General features: G+C 42.4%; 1 protein-coding gene across 7 annotated transcripts in view; it reads left to right on the forward strand.

Annotated features, from left to right (window-relative positions):
- Trim9 (tripartite motif containing 9) overlaps positions 1-22,449 on the forward strand; it is a 104,225-nt gene that overhangs the window by 76,989 nt on the left and 4,787 nt on the right. Inside the window, exons 7-12 of one of the 7 annotated variants that reach the window (XM_028782091.1) lie at positions 3,052-3,190; positions 4,004-4,036; positions 16,530-16,718; positions 19,216-19,257; positions 19,656-19,679; positions 20,452-20,755. In XM_028782091.1, coding sequence (XP_028637924.1) covers positions 3,052-3,190; positions 4,004-4,036; positions 16,530-16,718; positions 19,216-19,257; positions 19,656-19,679; positions 20,452-20,755 — 731 coding nt within the window. Of the gene's footprint in view, positions 1-3,051; positions 3,191-4,003; positions 4,037-4,793; positions 7,555-16,529; positions 16,719-19,215; positions 19,258-19,655; positions 19,680-20,451; positions 20,756-22,449 lie in introns of those variants that run through there. The other 6 variants (XM_028782098.1, XM_028782105.1, XM_028782112.1 and 3 more) reach the window with 6 other exon arrangements.

Raw genomic sequence — 22,449 nt, forward strand, 5'->3', positions numbered from 1 at the left:
TGGGGAGGAAGGGAGGGAGGGAGGGAGGGAGGGAGGGAGGGAGGGAGGGAGACAGAGACAGAGATAGACAGAGACAGACAGAGACAGACAGACACAGACAGAAACAGACGAACAGCTTTCTTCCTCTCTCTCTTACACTCATGCATTGCCTTCTACCTACCCCACCCAGTCTTTCTGAACTCTCATTCCTGGAAGCTCCTGTGCTGGGACTACCCAAAGGAGCAGCTTTCTGGGTACTGAAGCCCATGTCAGCACTGCTGAAGAGGAGAACTTGTGCAAAACAAACCACGAGCCCCAGAAGATGAAATTTTCTTCCAGTCACTAGGCAAGGGCCCACCAGCTTCTAAGAGCAAAGACTATGAAGGCCACCACCTCCTGACTGGTTTTTTTCTCTGTTAGATATACATATTTTCAACAGGAAGTGTCTTCTACCATTCCTCTCAAGATTCTCTCCCTTGGAGGAATTCCCTCCTTTACGTGTTGACTGACATGGAAAATCAAGTTTCTTCCTGTCCAAAATAAGACAGTGTTGCGTGCCTGCCTGAGTGCCTTAGTGCATGCATGTGTGCTTGCTTGTGTACCTGTGTGCACGTGTGTGTGTGTGAGGCAGTCTGTTTATTGGTCAGCATCTTTCCTCCACTTTTGCCTCTTCAGTTGTTGTTTCCTTTTCTTGCCCTTGATTTTTTTTATTATTTTTTTCCTCATTCCCTGAAACAGCTGCTCCCGCCATCACCTCTGGATATCATCTCAGGCTCTTGCCATTCCAAGGCCTCTCCTCTGCAGCCTTAGCACCAGACATGCCGGCACTTCCCTATCTGTCTGCATTCCCACATCTTTTCTGATAGTCAGGCTCTGATTTCTACCTGTGGAGAATTTTTCACTTTGACACTTTGAAACCAGTCTAAATTTAACATTTAAACTAAGCTTCTCATCTTCTCACTGCTAAATTTCTTTTCCAGCTGCCCTTTCACGACATTACACTCAAAATCAGAGCACCAGCTGGCTCCTCTCTCCTTACGGCTCAGGGTCAATAGAAGTTTGCTCCTGGTTCCTTCTAATCAAACCATGGCTCTCACGTGGTCCCTTCCACTTACTCCACAGACACCATAAGAAGGGTTCACCCTTATGTTAGGACATGACCTCTTCAGGGGCCCATCTAGTTAATCAGCACCAGCTTCACCCCGGGACTTGTTAAAAAAAAATGCAAAATCTCAGACCCTACCTCAGGGATCTGCGGGAACAAAAACCCTACGGTAATATGATTCATATGTAATTCATGGGCACAAATGTTCAGAATCTCTGAATGGAATAGTGTCACATGAGGGTTTTCCTAACTGCTGCAGCAGTAACGAGTTAGTCCATGGCTAATCCAGGACCACAGAGAACTGCCATTTTAGAGCTGTGTCTTGAATGTAGATGTTCTTACTCCTTACATCCACATACCTTTGCAAAGGGCAGGGCTGAGGAGGGAAGCAAAGCCCCAACCTGTGTGGAAAGTGCATTATGCGAGGCTTTACTTTAAGCCTTTGAAATATCATTCTGCCTTCCTCCCCCTTCCCTCCATACTTCGGTGTAAACCATGCCAACAGCTTTGAGTATAATCCTTGTATCAGGTAGAAACACAGCTTACAGACTACCCTCATGTTTTATAAGCCACACTGATGGATAAAGACATTGCATTCTCTATAAACACCAAGTATAAGCATAACCTTAGCCACAAACTCCCAATTATGGCTTTTTAAATCCTAGCTGCTGATCACAATTAGCCTACTGAGCCCTTTGAAAGTATAGTAACTACATATATAAACTTAGATTGCCCTCATGCCCATCTTGAAAAGTAGGTATTAATGTCCCCATTTTACAGATTAGGTCACTGAGGCTCTAAGCAATAAATTAAGTAGCCCAGAAACTCATAGATTCAAGTCTGGATTGGGCAGATACCAAAGCTGTGCTCCTAACTTGCTTCCCCAGTGATTATAAAGAACAATGAAGGAAATAAGGATCCCTCGTAGGAATCGTGCCAGTTAAACTACTTATGACTCCTTGTGATTGGTTTCAAGTGGCTAAAGCCTGCCTAGGTGAAGGTTTTTGGTTTTTTTTGTTTTTGTTTTTTTGTTTTTTTTTTTTTTCCTGTGGATGGCTATATATGAAACCTTGACTCATAAAGATTTGTCTAAGATGCCTGGGGAAAAAAAGTGGGGAAAGAAAGAGTTAACATACTAAATGTTTATGGGTACAGGGTCTCCAGCAGCTCAGCTCATGTTGACTAACAAAATTCTAAGGAAAGTATCAGCTGCTGTCCCAGAAGCATAGAGGTGCTTACCTATGGGAAATGCAAATACCAAAGGGCTTGCTAATATATAAAGAAATCAGAGGAACCTTTTGAGGAATTTACTGCTCAGCTCACAGAGGCAATAGAAAGAATAGTCCCTAGCTCTGAGTCAAAAGATATTGTTTTAAAACAGCTGGCCTTTGAGAATGCTACACCCACTTGCCAGTCTCTTCTAAAGACATTAAAAAAAATCTGGAATTTTTTTTTCTTTTTTTGGTTTTTCGAGACAGGGTTTCTCTGTGTAGTTCTGGCTGTCCTGGAACTCATTCTGTAGACCAGGCTGGCCTCGAACTCAGAAATCCACCTGCCTCTGCCTCCCAAGTGCTGGGATTAAAGGCATGCACCACCACTGCCTGGCTGGAAATATTTTTTATTTTATTAAAGCCTGTGCTGAAGTTCCCCCTTCATATCTTCAAGGTGTGGCTATTGCAGCTGTCTTACAAGGTCAGACCACTACTCAGTATCTTACTAATCAAAAAAAGGAAAATTTTAATCAGGTAGGCGTGGCCCATAAAAGCTATTCATGTCACAAGCCTGGACATTTCAGCAAACAGTATCCCAGTAGAGCAAGGCTGTGGGCTGTCTCTCCAGGGAGCTCACTTGCCCACCGTAGCTCTTCCTGCATGGCGTCTGCCACCCAACCACTGAGCATAACTTCCCTCCCTGTTCCTCACGAGACGACGACTCACCTTTAATGGTGCCCTGTTTTCTGTTGACAGGAAGTGTATGTTGGAAAAGAAACAATGTGCACAGTGGATGGCCTTCACTTCAACAGCACATACAACGCTCGGGTTAAAGCCTTCAACAAAACAGGAGTCAGCCCCTACAGCAAGACACTGGTCCTGCAGACGTCTGAGGGTAAGGCCCTTCAGCAGTATCCCTCAGAGCGGGAACTACGTGGCGTCTAATGTGGCTGGCAGCCTGGAGGTAACCCCGTCAGTACTACATCCCTCAAGTTTTTCCATGACTTGCACTGTCTCCGGCCCCAGAGCCGCTGTGTCCCTCTCCTGCCTTTAGAAGGCCCGTGAGGTGTGGATGGGAACAAAGCAGAGACCCCCACATCAGTTCCAATGGCTTCCTTTGCTAACACTCTAAGCTGCAGTGGAAGAAGCTGACCATGCCGGCCTGAATGTGCCCCCCGGTGTCTAAGATGGAGGTTCTTAGACTCTAGAGCAGGCTCCCCTTCTCCACCGAGCCACACCAGTGGCCGCTTTTGTCCAGATGATTCTCTGTGTCTTTGTAGCTCTTGCTTGCTCCCCGATGGGGCTGGAATTTAGATTCTTCCCAGCAGTAGATCTGTATGACTTGAACACGTTTCCGGTGGGTGTGGGGTGCTAGAGCCTGTTGACCACTTCTGGCTTAACCAGCTCGGACTACTTCCTTTCCTACCCAAAGCCCAGGTCATCAGCACCAGGACTGAGATTTCCTGTGGGCACCAAACAGGAAGAGACCAGCAACTCTGCTTTACCTCACCACATGGGTCTTTGCCAGTATCTCTAGGGGTGGTTAGGCTGTCTATGGCCACTGTACAACATTGTCTCTCTAGAGGACATATGGTTCTTGGCTGTACTATAAATATTCTGGTTATTGGAGACAATTTGTCTAGAAGAAGGTTTGCATATGATGGCCTGGTATAACCTCTGAGGCATTAATGTTTTTTTATTTTACAAGCAGCGGGAGCCCATGAGACAAAACCTATGAAGGGTATGTGTGGCTGGCGCCAAAGCATTTTGAGACTTTTGGGTGTTGTTTTACTTGTGGATTAAATCATCTCCTACCCCACTGGCATTCGCCACAACTAATCTCTGATGTTGTCTTTGTTCAAATTCAAGATGTTAGCTAAAAGAACTGTTGGCGGCTTCTCCTACCTTTCTGCAAACCTCAGCATGTGTCAGTTACCCCCTAACATGCTTCACATGGTTCAAAACAAGCACAACTCTGAGTCCCACAGCAAGGGCAGAAGACCCGTGGCTGTGAAAGCAATGCTTTGGGGGAGTGGTCTTAAGTCTAAGTGAAGCGATAATTCAAAGAAGAGGTTTGTTAAGGATGATACTCACACAACCTGTACCCACAGAGCCCACAGTGGGACGACCTCTAGCTCTTTCCCCAGACTTAACATTTTAGCACCTTCCTTCTGGGATGCCTACCAGCTTGAGAGCTGTCGCCTCGTTTCCTGAAATACCATACTAAATGCTAAGGGCCTCCAAGAGTTCTTTCTAGAAGCACTGCAGAAGGCCTGGATGGTGCTGGCCACATTGTCCCCAGTGTGCTGAGGGTGGTTTGATGAGATGGGAGTGCTATAGCAGAAGGGCAGGGAGAAGCTGGGGCAGTGTTACTGATATCTGTCAACAGAACTGTATGGAAACTGTTTCTCTTCAAAGTAGATTATAGACCGCAGATTATTATGCTCAAATCAGCTACTAACAACCTGAGCACTTCTGTCTGTCCTTTCACCCCACAGGAAGGTGACATTTCTTAGTCTCTTTTCAATGTTCACAAGATACTGGTGTCTATTATTAGTTACAGGATGTGGACCTGCAATCCCCGTACCACAGTTACAGAATTGGGGATCATTTTCTAAGTGAAACTAATGGACCACATTCTCTACGAACAAAGAAACTGTATTGTAGAAATCCATTCCTCCATGAATTTTATATCATATATATTATGTGCATATATAAGGTATGTATGTGACTATGAGTCACCCCGGCCATCAATGTAGATATATCAGTGTTGTCTGTTACTGCCCACAAGTGATTCGCTCATGATGAAATAAAGTTCACACACATTCTTTCTCCACACTTTGGTTTGTTCTATTTGTTCTCCCTCATTTAAGTAGTGGCACAAAATTTAGGAAGTGAGGGGACAAATTATCATTTCAAAGGAGACTTGATCAATCTGTTACAAAGGAGAAAGCCCATCTCCTTAGATCCTTTTCGGTTTTCTAAAAGTCAATGAAAAAATGGCAGATAGAGATCTGAGAAGCCTCTTGCACTTACTCTTTCTCCTGTTATTTCTGGGAAGTTCACTTTGCAGTTTCTTGTTGTTTGTTTTGCTGGTTTGGGGCGGTTGGGTGGTTTGTTCTTGTTTTGTGATAGTCTTTCACATTCTCCTTAGCAAGGATCTACATCTTTCTAAACTTCAAAACAACAGGTCTGTACCTCAGAAGGGCACATTTCATACGTTACAGCAAGTCCAAGCTAATGACATACATGAAGTACGTGTTTAAATCACTTGTTACTAATACTCTGTCACAAAACCCAGAGGTGACATTACACAGGGTGGGATCAAATGTGTGCATTGTTGTGAATTCTGATCATACTCCCCATAGTTGAGTGTGTCTGTCTGTCTGTCTGTCTGTCTGCCTGCCTGTCTATCAGAGAGTATTTGATAAGTGGCCATGGTGATGCACAGTGGGCAGAAAGTACGGTGCCCCATTCCCTTGCTGGGTGGAGCTTACAGGCTAGTAAGGGAGATGGGTCTTAAAGAAACATGCACATAAGCTGAAAAGGAAAGACAACAAATACATAATAAAATTGGTCCAAAAAACCAATACACAATAATTTAAGCCAATGAAAAATGCAGTGTTATATAGGTTCAAGTTAGGTTAGTCTACTGAATGCAGACTTCTGGTTTCTGGGGATGTGTCCAGGATGGACACATGAATGAGGCCAGTCTCAGATCTCAACCAAACTCTACTGACTTAAGAAATATAAACATAAGCAAATATGAATTTTAATGAAATGACTCTGACAGGATAGCTCAGCAGGGAAAGGGGCTTGTCCTCTAGTCTGAGTACATGAGTTCAATCCTCAGGTAGGAAAGAACCAACTCCAGAAAATTGTCCTCTGTCCACACAAGCATGTCAGTGGCTCCCCCACACCATATGCAAGTAATTGAATAAGAAAATAAATAAAATATAAAACTTATGAAGTATTTTAATGACATATTAAAATAAGGCTCATACACTTGGTTGTTTTTGTTTGTTGTTGTTTTCTAATTAATTCATCAAATAACTCTCCTGACTATGTACTGCCTTTGAAGCCATCTGCAAAGAGTCCTGGAACCATTATGTAACAAGGCTTTCTTAACACACTATGTTCTGAGGCTCATTCTGTGTGACAGACTACCCCCACCAAAAATGTTCAGGCAAGGCTGAGAGGCTGATGAGGAACTTCCTGTTTATTTTCCCATGATTTCCCTCTGCCTGCCTGAGTCAACAGTACCTTCTGCTTGTCTGTCATAATCTGGAGAGACTGAGGTGCAACACAGGTAATACCCCTGGGACCATGGGGTCACTGTAAGGAAGGGTTTCCTAGGACTCTACTGTGTCTCCCAAGGCCAGGGAGCTCTTTAGTGTTCATACCTGACAGTCTTCCAGAGGAGGTAGTGCTGCCTCCTTGAGCATAGTATAGGATTAAGACCTCTACATAAAACCTACTCTTTATCTCTAGTTTCTGTGGAAGGTTCATCTGGACAGGTTTACTTCTGGGCATTTTTGAGGTCCTTGACCTGTGTTTCCAAATTGCTTTCTAGATAGACTGTATACCAGGAGCATGTAGATCATTCCAGAATAGTATATCACTACAATTCTTCTACCTTAAGGTTTAATTTAAAATAATAGGAAGTCACTTCTAAAAATAAAAATGTTTCTAAAATAATTTGGCCATATGTGTTCATAGAATTACTACCGTGATTGTTCCATACCTAATAGCCACATGAAATAAGTTGCAACACATTGCACGGGGGGGGGGGGAGTGGGGAGGATACAAGATCTAAGGAGGTAGGAGAAGACTTCCCAGGAAAGATGTAGTGGGAGAGAAATCTAAGCAGACAGAATTCAGCAGGCAAAACCCTCTGAAATCTACTTTAACAGCAACAGTAAACCTGATCATTCCAAACTTGACCAGCTGAGCATCTGGGTCTTGCCAGAAACCAACTTAGCCCCATATTCACAGAGATGGCATAAAGTCCAGCTCTCTCCTTTAATTTGGGGACTTTGCTGCTCTTTTGCACACTCCCTGAGAGGTTGCTGAGATCTGCATGTGGCACCGCTCCTCTTTAAGCTGTTTGCCCTTCAGTCTAAAACACCATCTTGAAACCATGAAATAAGAAGAATGGCCTGTGGTTAGCATGGGAGAAAGATACAAAGTCCAGGCTTATTGGTTCCTAAGTACCCAGTCTGCTCATTGCAGCAACCCCAGCAGCCACATTAGAGAAAAGACTAGGAGCCAGACGTGGTAGCCCAGACCTAGTTCTAGTTGGGGAAGGCAGAAGAATCAAGAGATAAGGGATAAGGATCTTCCTTGACTGCAGGGTGAGTTACATGAGCCTGTACTACATGAAATCCTCTCTCTCTCTCTCTCTCTCTCTCTCTCTCTCTCTCTCTCTCTCTCCCTATACATATATCGGGATATCATTCATATATATATATGAGATGGGAAATTGTTAGAGAAGTTGAGGCTGTTGAGGGCAATGAGCAAGGAGAAAGCTAAACAGAAGAGAAGAAAAAAGCACTCCCCCACTAGATCTGGAGTGCCTTCTATAAAATTTTTTAAATGATATAGTGCATTTTGGAGAGATTTCCATGTAAAGCATTTAAAAGTCAGCATGTTCCCCGAAGCCCCCAGTGGATGTCAAACATATTCCATAGGCTTTGTAGAACTACACCATGAAGTAAATACAAGCAACCAACCAGAAACCTTCACCTTAGACTTTACATTATTTTATGCCAAGCTGCTGAGAACTTCCTTCATTGTCCATCAAAACAAAACAAAACAAAAACAAAAACAAAAAACCTCCATGAAGAATGACAGTTACCTGAAAGCCAGACAATATTTTGTGGATAGTGAAACATAATAGAGAAATCATATAAAAACTAGTCATTATGGGGCTAGGAGGTGGCTTAGTCAGTAAAGCACACATTGAACAAGCATAAAGACCTGGATGAGGTTCCAGCACCCACATAAAGAACTGGGCAAAGTGGCACGTGCCTGTAAGCATGACATAGGAAGGCAGAAACGAAGATCCTTCAGGCTTGCTGGCTAGCCAGCTAAGCCCATTAATGAGATCCAGGTTCATTGAGAGACCCTGACTGAAAATAAAAATGACATGCTCACCTCTGGCCTCCACATGCTTGGGCATTCAAGTACACACACACACACACACACACACACACACACACACTTGTTGCATTTTACTATAAATTCATACATTGAAAAAGTTATCCACCCCCATGACACCCGCATTACAGACACACTACATCTCTGTGCCTGTCACTGATGTCTAGATCCCACGCATGCTCATGTGCTCGCACACGCATGCGCACAAACATACCCTACTTTGCTGAGGCAATAGTCCTCATGCACCTAATGTATTATTAGTCTTCTACTGGTGTAACAAGTGACCATAAAATTAATGGTTTAATGGTGTAAAACAGCACACATGATCCCCTTACATTTCTTGAGATCAGAATCCTACTGGGCTAACAGTGGGGTGTCAGCAGGACTGGGTTCCTTTAGGACAGTCTAGAAAAGCATCTATTTTCTTGTAATTTCAAGCTTCCAGCACCCACCTGCCTTTCTTGGCTCAAGGCATTTTCCTCTATCTTAAGATCTAGCAGCATAGCATCTTCTAGCCTCCTAACTCTGCCTTCCTTATGTAAGATCCCTTGTGATAACTGTGAGCCCACGTGGGCAGCCCAAGATAGTCTCCACATATCAAGAATCTTAACAGAATAGCTGCAAAGTCCTTTTCCTCTGAAGGGTAACCCACTCAGAGCTTTCTGAGGATTCAGATGTTGGTAATTTTGGATGGACCACTAATCCAGCTATCGAACCATATAAGGAAGCGGTTATCCTACCCCATTTGGGGCAACTAAGCTCTGAGAGGTGAAGTAACACTTCAGGTCCAGTTCTTTCAGACATTAGCACAGCACACTATGACACTGATGTTAGAAGAGTGTCATTTGCCTTTGCCTCTGAAAAGAGAAAAAAATTTACCCTGAGTCTGCCAGGTGTGTAAACACATCCTTTCAACACGAAGCTGCTTGTAATGTTACCTTGTCTGCTCCACTAGCCAGAAATAGGATGCTGATGTTTCCAGAGTCACAGTTGATTCTTGTCAAAAAGAATATAGCCTTTTTGCTTTAAGAAGATGTAGACATGGCTTCATTTCCAGCATATCTAAACCCTGCAGTCAGAAATCTCTGTACATCCTCCAGTCCCCATCCCAGGCAAGTACTTAGACTAGAGCAGTGGTTCTCGACCTCCCTAATGCTGTGGCTCTTTAATACACTTCTTCATGTTGTGGTGAGTACAACCACAAAATTATTTCATTGCTACTTCATAACTAATTTGCTACTGTTATGAATCATAATGGAAATATCTGAGAGACAGGAAATCTGATATGCCAACCCTGTGAAAGGTTTGTTCAAGCCCCCAAAGGAGTCACAACCTACGGTTGAGAACTCCTAGCCTATGGAGTCCCTTCTCCCTGGGTGTTACGATGGATGTTCTAGGTAGGAAGTGATAGTCACTGCCTGACAAAGAGAAAGAATGTCAGAGAGCTATGAGATCCTCAGAATTTCCTACAGATGAGGTCTGGGGCTTGAAGCCAAAGTAGACTGAAACCATCACAGAACTATTGATTAATAGACGCTTTCCAGCCCTCCAGATCTAATCGTAAGAAGGCAAGTAGAGAGAAAGAAATAAGAAATGTGAGAGAGCCATGTTTTACACAAAGATGAATAGTCCATCCAGAACTTTCACCAATTCTGGGCCCTGGGCACCAAGGAAAAGAGCATTCTCAAGAATCCTTGGTGGAATGTTCACAGTAGCCTTCCTCCCAGAATCCACCTGAGCAGACGTTCAGCCTTATGCTGTCCTTTTCAAAGTAGTAGCTTCTTCTCCCACACAGCAAAGGAAAACACCCTGAAATACTGAGCAGTATAGGCAGAATCTACCTCCATCCATCTGAACACCAAATGGCCTCAGGTACACATGCCTAGAATCCCTTTATAAATATAATTTAGGTGAGCCTAAGGATTTCTTTTTAAAACCCTAGTGTACTAAGATTCCCCATCCCATGGAAGTTGTAAGGAAGAGACCCCTCAAGTGAACAGTGTCAAGGGACACCACAGTCACTTACTCCTGTGGCCAGCACCCCAGGGGATAGTGGCACATTTGCCTTGCAGTTCCTAACCACTGCCATCCAGTGAACAACCCTATTTAGAGAATAAAAGGTTCATCCTCAATACAGTGCAGGATCTATGATTGGTGCTAAATCATCCCCTCGATCCTAGATGACCTCTTATGTCATTAGAAGACACTCTATGACCCATGACATGAACTTTGTTTTTTGTATACTTCTAAGACATTAAAAATACAAAATCAAAGACAAAACAAAACTCATTCTCCATTTATCCACCAGGAACTGATCTTCTCACTCCATATCCAGTCCAGCTGAGCATGTGACTTAGACATGTTTCTGCTTTTCTAGGCTTCTGTCCTTTTATAAGTAAAACCACAGAACTATTAAGTGCCTACAATCAGTGCTTCTGTGGTCTTTGTCTTCAGTATAGCTGCACTGTTACTATATATTGAATGTAGGTCAGATGCCAGTCCCATGTGCCTCCTCCGAGGTCTTGCTGGGTCTAAACATTATGTCTTTAATACTAAATATTCAGCATTAAATTAAATATTTGGGAAGCTATCACATATGGAAAAACAGGGGTCCTGTGAATGTGTTTTTTCAATGCTTCCACATTGTTTTGCCTGGCTCAGAACATCTTAGCCTTTTCAAAAGCTAACTTAATTAGAACATTCATTCCTAGGACAAAATCCTCAAGGTAAGTAAATCATACTTGACCAAATTTAGATAAATTTTACCACATAGAAAGAGAGAAAGATAAGGATAAATTTCAGAGCCCAGAAGAGAAAAATATTTTGTCCCTTTAATTTTGACATATGGTATCTCAAGAAATTTCCTAAAATTTTTCGTGAGACTGAGTTGAATCTACAAGCCTCTCTGTGGATCTAGAGAAATGTGCTCTTCAGTCCTTTGGGAGTGTGTGTATCTAATTAAAGTGTAAAAACTACCAGGTCTCCTGATATCAGGTCTCCTGATGATATTTGTTGCTTACAAATAATTCTATGATGTTATTCTGAATTAGAACGGAAGATTGGGCAAGGAAGTACGCAACCATCCTCAGGATGCCAGGAGCTGGTTCATTCTTTTTAAAGGAGGTTTTCAAAACAGATTGGAAACAGATTGTCTTACCCCTCGACAGCAATTACCACCATGCTTAAGAAAGCTTGAGATGCCACCTTTTGTTATAAATTACACACCCACTGGACATAATTGTGACTTCACCTGCCTGCTTGGTCATTTGAGAAAACAGCCTCCTTCTCCATGCTCCTCGTCTGTGTTTAAATCTTCCCAAGGAGAACAGAGCATTTCACGGCTGGTACACACTGCAGCAGAGTTCATCCTTATGCTGTTCCTGCAGCTACCTGTGGCATCTTCTGTTTGCTGTGCTCTGAAAACACATTTCTCCTCCTTAGACTGTGGCCCAATGGCTGCTCAGTTTGAAAGCTGTGCCTGCCAGACAGGAAGACACCCAGGGCTTCCCTGAGGACACAGAGGAAGATGAATTAGTGAGCAGCATTACATAAGAAGCTTCACCTTTTCTCTTTGAGTTCCCAAAATATCACATTAAGGCTTGGGATGTATCAGGCTGGAGAGATGCCCAGTGCTTAAGAGCACTTGCCGCCCTTTCAGTTCGATTCCGAGAACCCATTTTAGGCTGCTCACAACGACCTGTAACTCTGGTTTCTGGGATATAAATGCCCTTTTCTAACCTCTGTGAGCATTTTCACATGTGGTATACACACAAACACTTTTTAAAGATGGAATAATTTACGTGTACAAATTATTCAACATCTCCTAATACTTAATTTTTAAGTTTTCAAATATTAAGAAATCTTTAATACTCTTCTCATGTTAGAATAAAAAAATCCCACCCCAGGAGTACAAAACTTATTAATAATAACTGACACATTTTCCCTTGATTATTTTCTTATACTGTTTCCCTGCCAGCTTCATTCTTCTCAACTACTAAATTCTAATGCAGTCCCTAGCACATGATGTTTGTTTAGTAAGTTTCAAGCAATGAACAAATAAAATAGACAGACACAAATAGGGTATCTCACCTGGATCTTTTCTTCTTGATCCCAGGAGTCAATGAAAAGCATATGTGGCCCCCCGTAGATCTTTGTTTTGGTAAATCTTGACTGCTTCCTTGGAGCAGAGCCCCCTACCATTAGCTGAGTTCCAGAACCCAGTGGGAAGGAAAAGAAGCCTAGGGAAGAACAAGAGGAAACTATCAGTCCTGACAGAGCTGATGGACAGTGTGAGGGACACATTTACATTGGAATGCAGTTCTCATCCTGGACTTACCAATATGAGTGGGTAGGAATGCAGAGATGGGTCAGTCAGTAAAGTGCTTACCCTACAAGTACCTGATTCGATCCTGAACCAAAGTTAAAAGGGGGGGGGGAACTGGGTGACAGTTCATATAATTCCAGCACTGGGGACAAGTGGAACTCTCTGGCTGGCTAGAATGGACTAATGGGCAAACTCCAAGTCAATGAGAGACCTTGTTTCAAAATACAGGTGGATAGTGCCTGAGGAATATCTATAGCTGTCCTCCAGCCTGTGAGTGCACGCACACACACACACACACACACACACGTACATACACTGCCTCTCCCAAGTGAGTGCAGTCTCCACTTTCAGCCATGTGGACAGTTTTCTGCTGGTTTTTTCCACTAAACTGCTCTTACTCAGTAAAAGTTCAGCCAGGCAGGACAACAAATGCCCATGATGAGACAGTAGCAATGTTCTAAGATACCCCCTGTCTTTCTCTAGTGGTTATCAGACAAACATGGTGATCAGTACCACAAACATTAGCTTCCTGTCCTGTATTCCAGAAAACAAAACTAAAAGTTTCACACTTCCTTGTCTTGATGATAGTTAAAAGCCAAGGAGCCTTCTTTGAAAGCTATAGAGATCAAGAGCTGTGTCTGAAAGAGAAGGTGAGGAAGCAGGCTATGCTTTCTTCCGGCATCCCACAGTATAACATGGAATACACGCTGGGAGTAGTTGTACTTGTGTTCAATGTGAATTAAAGATGCTTTGGCTAAACCAGGAGATGATAATACTATTCTCCATCTCTACATGAACCTGTCCAGAGGAGCATGACCATGTGGAAAGACCATAAAATATGGAAAGACAATCCATATGTTTAAAAGTGGTTATAAATATCTATTTAGCTCAGAGTCGGAACGATTTAATGGGGTTTGATGACTGACATCAGATACTTGCAGGCTAGTGGTCTGTTTCATTTGTCCCTGAATGAGCAGAGCCCAAAATGAGTTTCATCCATGCCATAAAATCAATAACTCCAAACACAAGGTGCTGGCTGGAGATTCATCCTCCAGGGGACTTCATAGGAAGCCTGATAGTTCCTCCTCAGAAGTTTCTGAGTATCTAACCACCAAGACTACTAAGTGTAAAATCATAATAAACAGTCTACATACCCTGTAGACAACTGATCAAATACATCAAGTGCCCCTGGGAGAGCCCTGGAGGAAGGATCGCCTGTTAGTCTGACTGGAACTGGGTAGAAATTACTTTTCTCTCTCCTCTAATTTGTTTGGAAAGTTCTCATAGCAAGGTAGGTTTGATTTTGTATTACTTGTTTTGCTTCATTTTGCTTGGGAAAAAGTGGGATATGATCCCATCTGGTTGGCCATGAAAGGTCACAGGTCAAACACAGAGAAGGAAAGGTTGTTTAACCTCTCTATCTGGGTAGAGTGCAAGTTCAAGAGTAAATAAAGTATGGCTTATTGATAGACAATCAATCAATCCACATTAAAAAATAGAAAAAAAAACCTGTCACATTGCCCAGTTATTAATCCCAGGAGTATCCATGGCTACACTCAGCCCCACCTGAAAATAAAAAGGGTGAGTGCTCCTCATGGTAGGTTTGGATCTGATTCTCAAATTATGGGTATAGAACACATCTCTCTATTGGAGATTCAGTATATCCCAAACATCACCTTTCCTTAATTTTTAAGGCACTATGTATCTGCTGTATAACGGATTGATTGTCCCATATGGTGAAAGATACCTTTCAAAGCAAATCCTTGTGAATTAAAAATAGTTTTCTGACATAAATACAGTGGCAAATGTCTTCTCAAACTAAAAAGAACTTGTGTCTGCTGGCATCTCTGTGGTTACGTTTCAAGTCTTTTCATTAAGCTAAGAGGTCAGTTTCCTTTTAAGTACATAGTGTGGTGCCAATGAGACAGCTCAGCAGATATAGGCCCCTCCCACCAACTGTAAAGATCTGAGTTCAGTTCCTAGATCTGGTAGGATAGTCCCTAGAACTCATACATGTGTGTGTGTGTGTGTGTGTGTGTGTGTGTGTGTATGTGTGTGTGTGTATGTGCACAAATAGATGTGAAGAATACTGTTATTTTTAATTTATTATATTTGAGAAAAGAAATGGCCATACATGCCTCATCACCCAAACTATATATAGTTTAAATATGAACCAGTATATTATCATTCTTTGGGATATAAAGTTTTAGCCTCATACCCTTTTCTCTGATATTTGGTTTATAGAAAAATCAAATCTTCCCGCAGGGATAAGACTAAAGCCTGAAAAGCTAACACTAATATTGTAAGTTCAGAAATGAAAATGAGGTTGCTTCCTTGCAGTATTAAAACTTGTGTTAGCCCTTCTTATAAGGTCTCTAGATACATATACACATGAACACACACACACACACACACTGGCTTGAACCTACACAGTATAGCATTTTGATCAGAAAGGGTTATGTACAAAGACACGCTGCTAACAAGACAAAGCAAACCCCAGTAATACCCACTGGTCACCAAAACAAAATTACCTTTCAACGAGGAAATGTTTCCTTGGGAATCTGGAGCCTGCACTGCCATCTGTGCTTCCTGAATTTTCACTATTAAACTGAGCTTTACAGGGCTCCGGCTGGTGGCCATGTCCTCACTTTAGTACATTAACAACCAGCATGGCGGACTTCTGAAAAGAAACAGACACTTCACACCCATGCCCCTTCCCTCTGCTTGAGTTCTGTCCATCATTAGAGACCTTGTGTGAGTTAAATAATGTTCATAGGAGATGAGAATATTTCAAAAACAAAGAGAGGTCTTATTCCCAAGTTGCTTGTCAGGCCTGTCTTCCCAAGGCACTCTATATTTCTTCCTCTATTCAAAGATCAAGTCTTGGGTGTCCTAGGATTAAAATAATCTCATCCATCTAGAAATGGGGGAAATGTACTAGATACCGATGTCAAAGATACCGATGTCATAGATACCGATGTCATAGACAACGATGTCATAGATACCGATGTCATAGATATCGATGTCATACATATCGATGTCATACATACCGTTGTCAGAGATACCGATGTCATAGATACCGATGTCATAGATACCGATGTCATAGATACCGATGTCATAGATACAGAAGTCATAGATTTCAATGTCATAGATACCCATGTCATAGATACCGATGTCATAGATAACGATGTCACAGATACCGAATTCATAGATACCGATGTCATAGATACCGATGTCATAGATACCGATGTCATAGATACCGATGTCATAGAAACCTATGTCATAGATACCGATGTACTAGTAGAGAAAAAGAAAACTATTCCATGGTATCTAAAATTTAACATCTCCTAAATAGAAGCCCTTTAAGACACCAATGTTAAATGCACAGTAACTTGAGGAATAGCTGAAGTAAAAAGAAATGTTGATTTTTCTCATCAGTGAGTAAAAGGTACTTTTAAGTCTCTCTTAACATAGTTCACTTAACAAAGGAAAACCTCCTTCATGCTTTTCTATTGCTAAAAGTTTAAGCAAAATATAAAACGATTGCCAGTGGAGCTGGAATGGTTGTCTGGTCTGGGGTTGGACCCACTGGGAATTCCCAGCCTCAGACACACTGTATTGCTAAAACCTGTGGGTGGCACCTCGGGGCTGATGAAGCTTTGTGTGATCGCTTGCTTAGGTGGTCTTTGGGAACCTGGCATGGGCAGCCAGCAGATTTCTGATCTCTGGTTTGCATTGATCTTACATTTAGACACAGACTCAGAAGAACAGACCCTCCCTTTTCCAGTGCCTTCGGAAAGATTGCCGCTCCGTAGAATGAGTCCTTTCTCCTCCACCCTTAATCTACAACCCAGCTTCCCCGGGAGATCCTACTTTGATTACCGGTCCTCACCCCACCAGCTGAGCTTGCATTCTTCTTTACAGTCTCTCAATGCACCGGGTGAGCTGAGCTGTCAGATCTTTCTCTTCATCTCTGTGTCTTGGAGGCATCTCTGAACCACCTGTGTTGTTCTTTCCATTCGTGTGCGTGGTGACTGGGTGACCCACGTCTGTGTCCGTGGCTTCCAGTGTGAAGAACATCTGGCTGAGGGAGCTTCCTGGCATTCTTGTTTGTATGGTGGAACAACCCATCCCAGAGCTCTGGTCCATATGTGATGGTATTGGAATGGGATGTGGGAAGCTGTTCTTTTTGCATCAGCTGGTACCACCATGGAAAACTTGCTCTTCATCACATGCAACAGCATAGCACGGCACAGGTACTGGCTAAGTAGAGGCTGTGGCAATAGTGTGGAGGTTTGTTACCTTCTGTATCCAGGGAACCAGCTGTATCTGGGAGACTAGATCAGCGCATCCAGCCTGAAGTGGTCTGATTAAACATAGACTCAAGAGATCTTTACTAACAAAAACAAAACAAAAAGAGAAACCAAGCCAGACAGCAGAATACATCCTACAAAGCAGGGAAAGCAAAAGCCCGCAGCACATGTACTGATAGACTGCAGGCTTACAGCAGATCACTTTCCTAGCAAAGGGCAGGAACCACTGGTAGCTAAATTAGAAACCATTCAGTCATGATACCTATGGCCAACGAGATCCTATAGTCAAAATATGTGGCTCAGGAAGTTGCTCACAGCCAAGATGTAACAGGGCTTATGGTTGATTCCTGGGAAGCTAGACTCATGTTACTTTACCATGAGCTTTGTCTAGCAAAAGGAATATTGAAATTCCTAAAATGCGGACCTATTTGATCTCTTCAGGACTATATTGTAATCATGGATACACACGTTGCACATCTCACGTTTCCAAGCGTTTCTTTTGGGTTTTATTTTATTCCTTTGGCTCATCTCACATCCTGGAATGAAGAAGTCCGCAGCATGACAGCGCAGAAAGGGTGCAGGGACTTCAAGCTCCCTTGAAAAGTGACATTTTTTTTCTTGTGTTTTACGTTTCTCCTTGTTTTCCTGTGCACTACTGGCTTTTCTACATGCTTTGTTATGGAGCCCTTTGCTTGTCTCTAATGTACAAAATACTGTTACAGTCTTTGTAATGTATATTGTCTCAAGAATAAAATGAAATGTGGGGGTCTGGGCATTGGCAGGTGTATTGAATGGCCTTGTTCTAGTTGTATCATTGAATCTTAAATGTACAATGTTGTGTTTAAATTAACGGAAAAAGAGTTCAGAATGTTTGTTTTTTAAAAAAGATTCCAAAAGGCATGATTCATTTGAAAAATCTTGAAAGCCCTATTCAGATTCCACAAATTTACTTCCAAACCTGGATATGAAATTTTGGTTTTAAAATTCTTTATATTCCATACTTACTGTGCTCCTATTCATATGGAGGAATCAAAAAGACAGTTGGCAGAAATTAAACATAAAAATCAGCCATAAGCTGAAAGAAAATTAGTATCTCCCAGAACAAAATAACCTAAGCAAGAAAGTGGTTCTAATATTTAAATCGGTTTACTTGGTCTTCTTTGATAGCAAGTTGCCTTCTTAGTTTTTGTAAAATCCTATCAAATCAGCACCTTGTCCTTTCTATTGTTTTAGAAATTAACTTATAAAGACAATACTAAATTTGGAAATAAGATAAAACAACATGATTCTTTCCCCCAAAGACTCACATCTTGTAGACCAGCCTCAGCATCACTGGGAATTGTAAGTCATGCACCTGAGGACATTTTAAGTCTGAATCACTTCCTGTGCCTTGATATGGCTTCTCATCAGTTGGGCAGCCAGATTTACTGGGAAGATGGGAGTAGAAAAATTCCCACAAGAGATTCCTATATAGCCCTAAGCCCATATTCCACCCCTACACTAGCCTTCCTCTCATCCCTGAGTTGAGAAGAGGTACTGTAGCAAAGCAAGCTAAGAATGAAAATAAATATCTTTGTTTTTATAACACTCAGGTCATGCCACTATTAATTATGAGGCATCTTTTAGCAGGTACACTGGACTCCTCTCTTCTTTATATGTGGACAAGTTGCCTTGGGCTCATCCCAGCAAACAAAAGGCACATCCGGAAACTGCTGACACAGAGCAGACTTGTCCCTACCTGGTGATTTCTTCCACTTCTATTGGGCAAGTTTGTCCCCATCTTTAAAAGAGTCGACCTCCTCAGTTTGCAAGTGTTACTGTACAAAATGGAACCAGGGAGATAAAGAAAATTTAAGTCGCAGCATTTACAGTTAACTGGACAAAGATTTTGTCAATATGTAAAAAGATGACCTTTTTTTTTTTTTTAAGAGCACAGAAGCAATTTATACCCAGCAAAGAAAATGAACATAAAAAAGGGCTTCGGTCTTTGGGTTTTTTTTTTCTTTTTTCATGAATCAGGCCTCTGGGGTCTATATTCAGTTGGTGCTTTCTAAACAAATGCAAATAATTTTTTCTCGACCTGGTTGTCACTTCATAGCCTTGATGTATAGTATCTTTTTATAGGCTGCAATTTTGAGACACAATCTGCATCTTACTCTCAATTAGGCAAGTATACCTACTGTAATTGTTACCTTCTGCCTGTGTGACTGCTATGCTCAGTTTCCTTTGCAAAATAAATGGTGGCTTTTGTCATGTCAATAAAATTCTCCAAACGTCATTCTAACTCCATTTTAATAGTTTTCAATTTCTTAGAAAAATGCCTGTCTTTTTTTTTTTAATGTTATACCTCAACCTCGTTCCCCTTTCTTCTGCATCAACACAAACCACTCTTTCGAGTGGCAAATGTCAGTAGAGGCACAAGGCAGCCCTGCTGCTGTTATGTATATAATGTTCTCAAGGGAGCCCTTGTTGGTATTAGTCTATCAAAGGAAACATGCTTTCTTATCAATGTCAATTTTGCTTCCTATTTCTCTCCCCCATGCCTTTCACTGGAATGACAACAGTTGACATTAAAAAGCTGTTGGCAGGTATGGAACACCATTACTGTCTTACAAAAAAAGCAGAGCCGAAGTGCATGTGAAGTGGCTACAGGCTCAGTAGTACACCTTACCACTCAGAGAACAAAGGACTACTCTTTGTAGAAAATATGCAGAAGTCATGTGTATATGCTATGTGTATAAAAACCTCATCTTCTCTGCATCCAGTGTCCCAACTGCATGTATATTACACACTAGCTTTAGCAATAACACATTTCAGTAAGTTATAAAGGAAGCAACCTGCCCTACATCCAAGTCACCATTGCACATGAAAACTAGTTTATGTTGCTTTGTAGCTCCAAGGTTTGTGAACAGGTACAAGAGCTGAGGAAGTTTCCGGCATCTCGGCCTAAGCATATTTTCTAATTTCACGCAGTATATTTTATCCCTCCTCTATCCAGGATTATAGATCTAGCCTCCCTACCTCAGGGTTACACAGGCATCCTAGTACATCCCTCACCCTCTATGTCTCTGGTGCACTATCCTGCCAGTCACCAGGTGAAGGGACTTGATGGCACTTCAGTCCCAGATCAGCTGGTTGGGAAGTGCAGTCTGAGCCAGGTAACCTGTCCTCTGTCTGTTCCTGGTGCAGAGTATCAACTCCCAGGACGTGTCCCATCTGCTCACTTACAGTGACTCTGGCCCCAAATACTTCCCTCCTGCATGGCAGCATGAGAGCGCGACACTGTGTGCCACAGTGCCTGGAAGCATGCTACAATCCAGAGGCATTGCTAATAACTCACCTCCCTTCTGTTGTTCCCAGTGGCTTGGTTTGCTTTTGACCCCGGCTCGGCACACTCCGACATCATCTTCTCCAATGACAACTTGACAGTGACATGCAGTAGCTACGATGACCGGGTTGTGCTGGGGAAAACTGGCTTCTCCAAGGGTGTCCACTACTGGGAGCTGACCATAGATCGCTATGACAACCACCCTGATCCAGCATTTGGCGTGGCACGCATCGATGTGATGAAGGATATGATGTTAGGGAAGGACGACAAAGCTTGGGCAATGTATGTGGACAATAACCGGAGCTGGTTCATGCACAACAACTCGCACACCAACAGGTACCCTGCAGCCCCACGCCAAGCCTTCTTCATGGTGGCTTGGGTTGAAGAGGAAGAGCCTAGTTCAATAGTCTATTACAGAGACAGCATTAGGGAACAGGACGGATGGTCTTTACTGAGTAGGAGGTCCTGTGCTAAGTAATCTCTTTGTTCAGTCCACTCTGCTACTTTCCACATTGTATAGAGATAGAGTTGTGTGCCTTCCACTTGGCCTGTCATTGTTAAATCCCACCCAGATCACAAAAGACAATCCCTGGGCATATCTGTTATAGACAAACAACCCAGGATTTGAAAACCCAGACCTAGGACTTACCAGAAAAGTGTTTTGGGCCAAGGTACTTCCTTTTTTTTCCTAAATTCTGGTTTGTTAATTCTCCAAATTCATATAATAATATGTTTCCATGCAGGAGAGGTCTGAAGACTACATGAGATGAGATTTGCAAAAATGTCTCCAGTTGGAAGTGCCTGGAAATGGAAGCCATTGTTCTAACTGTCATTATCAGCAATACCACTTCTCAGAATAGAAGCCACTGACGAAACTTGGTGTTAGGGATGCCAGTCCAGATAGCTTTAAATGAGAAGGACTTGCTTCTTACTGTGAGAATCAGAACACCCAGTCTGCTGAAGAAAGGGAATATAGCAACTCCTTAAGTAATGCCCTCTATCACCAAGATATAGACAGCTTTAACTTAATGTGCCCTATAATCTCCCTTTTTATTTGCAGTCTCTTCAATGTATTTCATGCATCTTCTGGGTCAAAGGGGTCTTTTCATGATACTGGTCTGCCTTAATCACCCTCAGGATACATTCTTTTTTGGTATCACTGAAAAAAAATCCAGTTATATTCAGTGAGATCAATGGAAAAGCAGGCCCAGCAGGGGCAGAATAATGACATTCTCTCAGCTTCTCCTGTCAGCTCACCACTGATGCATTGCTGGCCAGGAGACTCCTAGAGCTTCCCGGCTCTTGGACATTCTCTGTCCTGCTCCATTCATGTCTGTCTGATTGGCTATTCCTTGAAGTGAGCACACAAAGCATTTTATCTTGGTATCAAATCCAAGTGGCTACAGATAGCAGTTATCTTCAGCAATTCACACGGAGTTGGGGGGACTCTGTTAGTAGCTCCCTGATATCATCACCCATGGACATGTGCTTAGCCTCTTGATTCTGGAGTGAAGGGGTAAATAGGAGCACCACCATCAAACGATGCAGAAAAGCACATTTCAGAAGCTGAACACATCTCCTTGCATGCAAACTGAATGTCACTTGTGTTGTCGCTGACAAACTTGTAAATAGCAAGATGTAGTCTGTAAGCCTGTCTGGGGGAGTGTTCAGTCTGTCTTCTGCATGCAGGAGAAAGGAGTGATGTTTATAAATGTGTGCTCTGCTGAGATGGAATATAGTTTTGCTAGATCTCACATTAAGGAGAGAAGACAGATCTGGCTATCTGTCTCTGGTGGTGCTCTGTGTCGTCATCAATTGCATCAGAAGACATGGTTCTTTGTAAGATGATGTTTGTACTTGGGTTTCTGGAAATCACTGAACTCCCTGTAGTATAATTATGTCTCAGGGAAACTTCACCTTCAATGCTGTCATTTTACAGGGAGAATCTAATGTCTTCATTTAAAGTCAATGTGCTGAAAGATTAACATTTTTCCAGAGTGAGTCTCACTACCTCATGGGAAGCAGAAGGC

The sequence above is a fragment of the Grammomys surdaster genome, unplaced genomic scaffold (assembly GCF_004785775.1).
Source record: "Grammomys surdaster isolate TR1022 unplaced genomic scaffold, NIH_TR_1.0 98, whole genome shotgun sequence".
Taxonomy (NCBI): Eukaryota; Metazoa; Chordata; class Mammalia; order Rodentia; family Muridae; genus Grammomys; species Grammomys surdaster.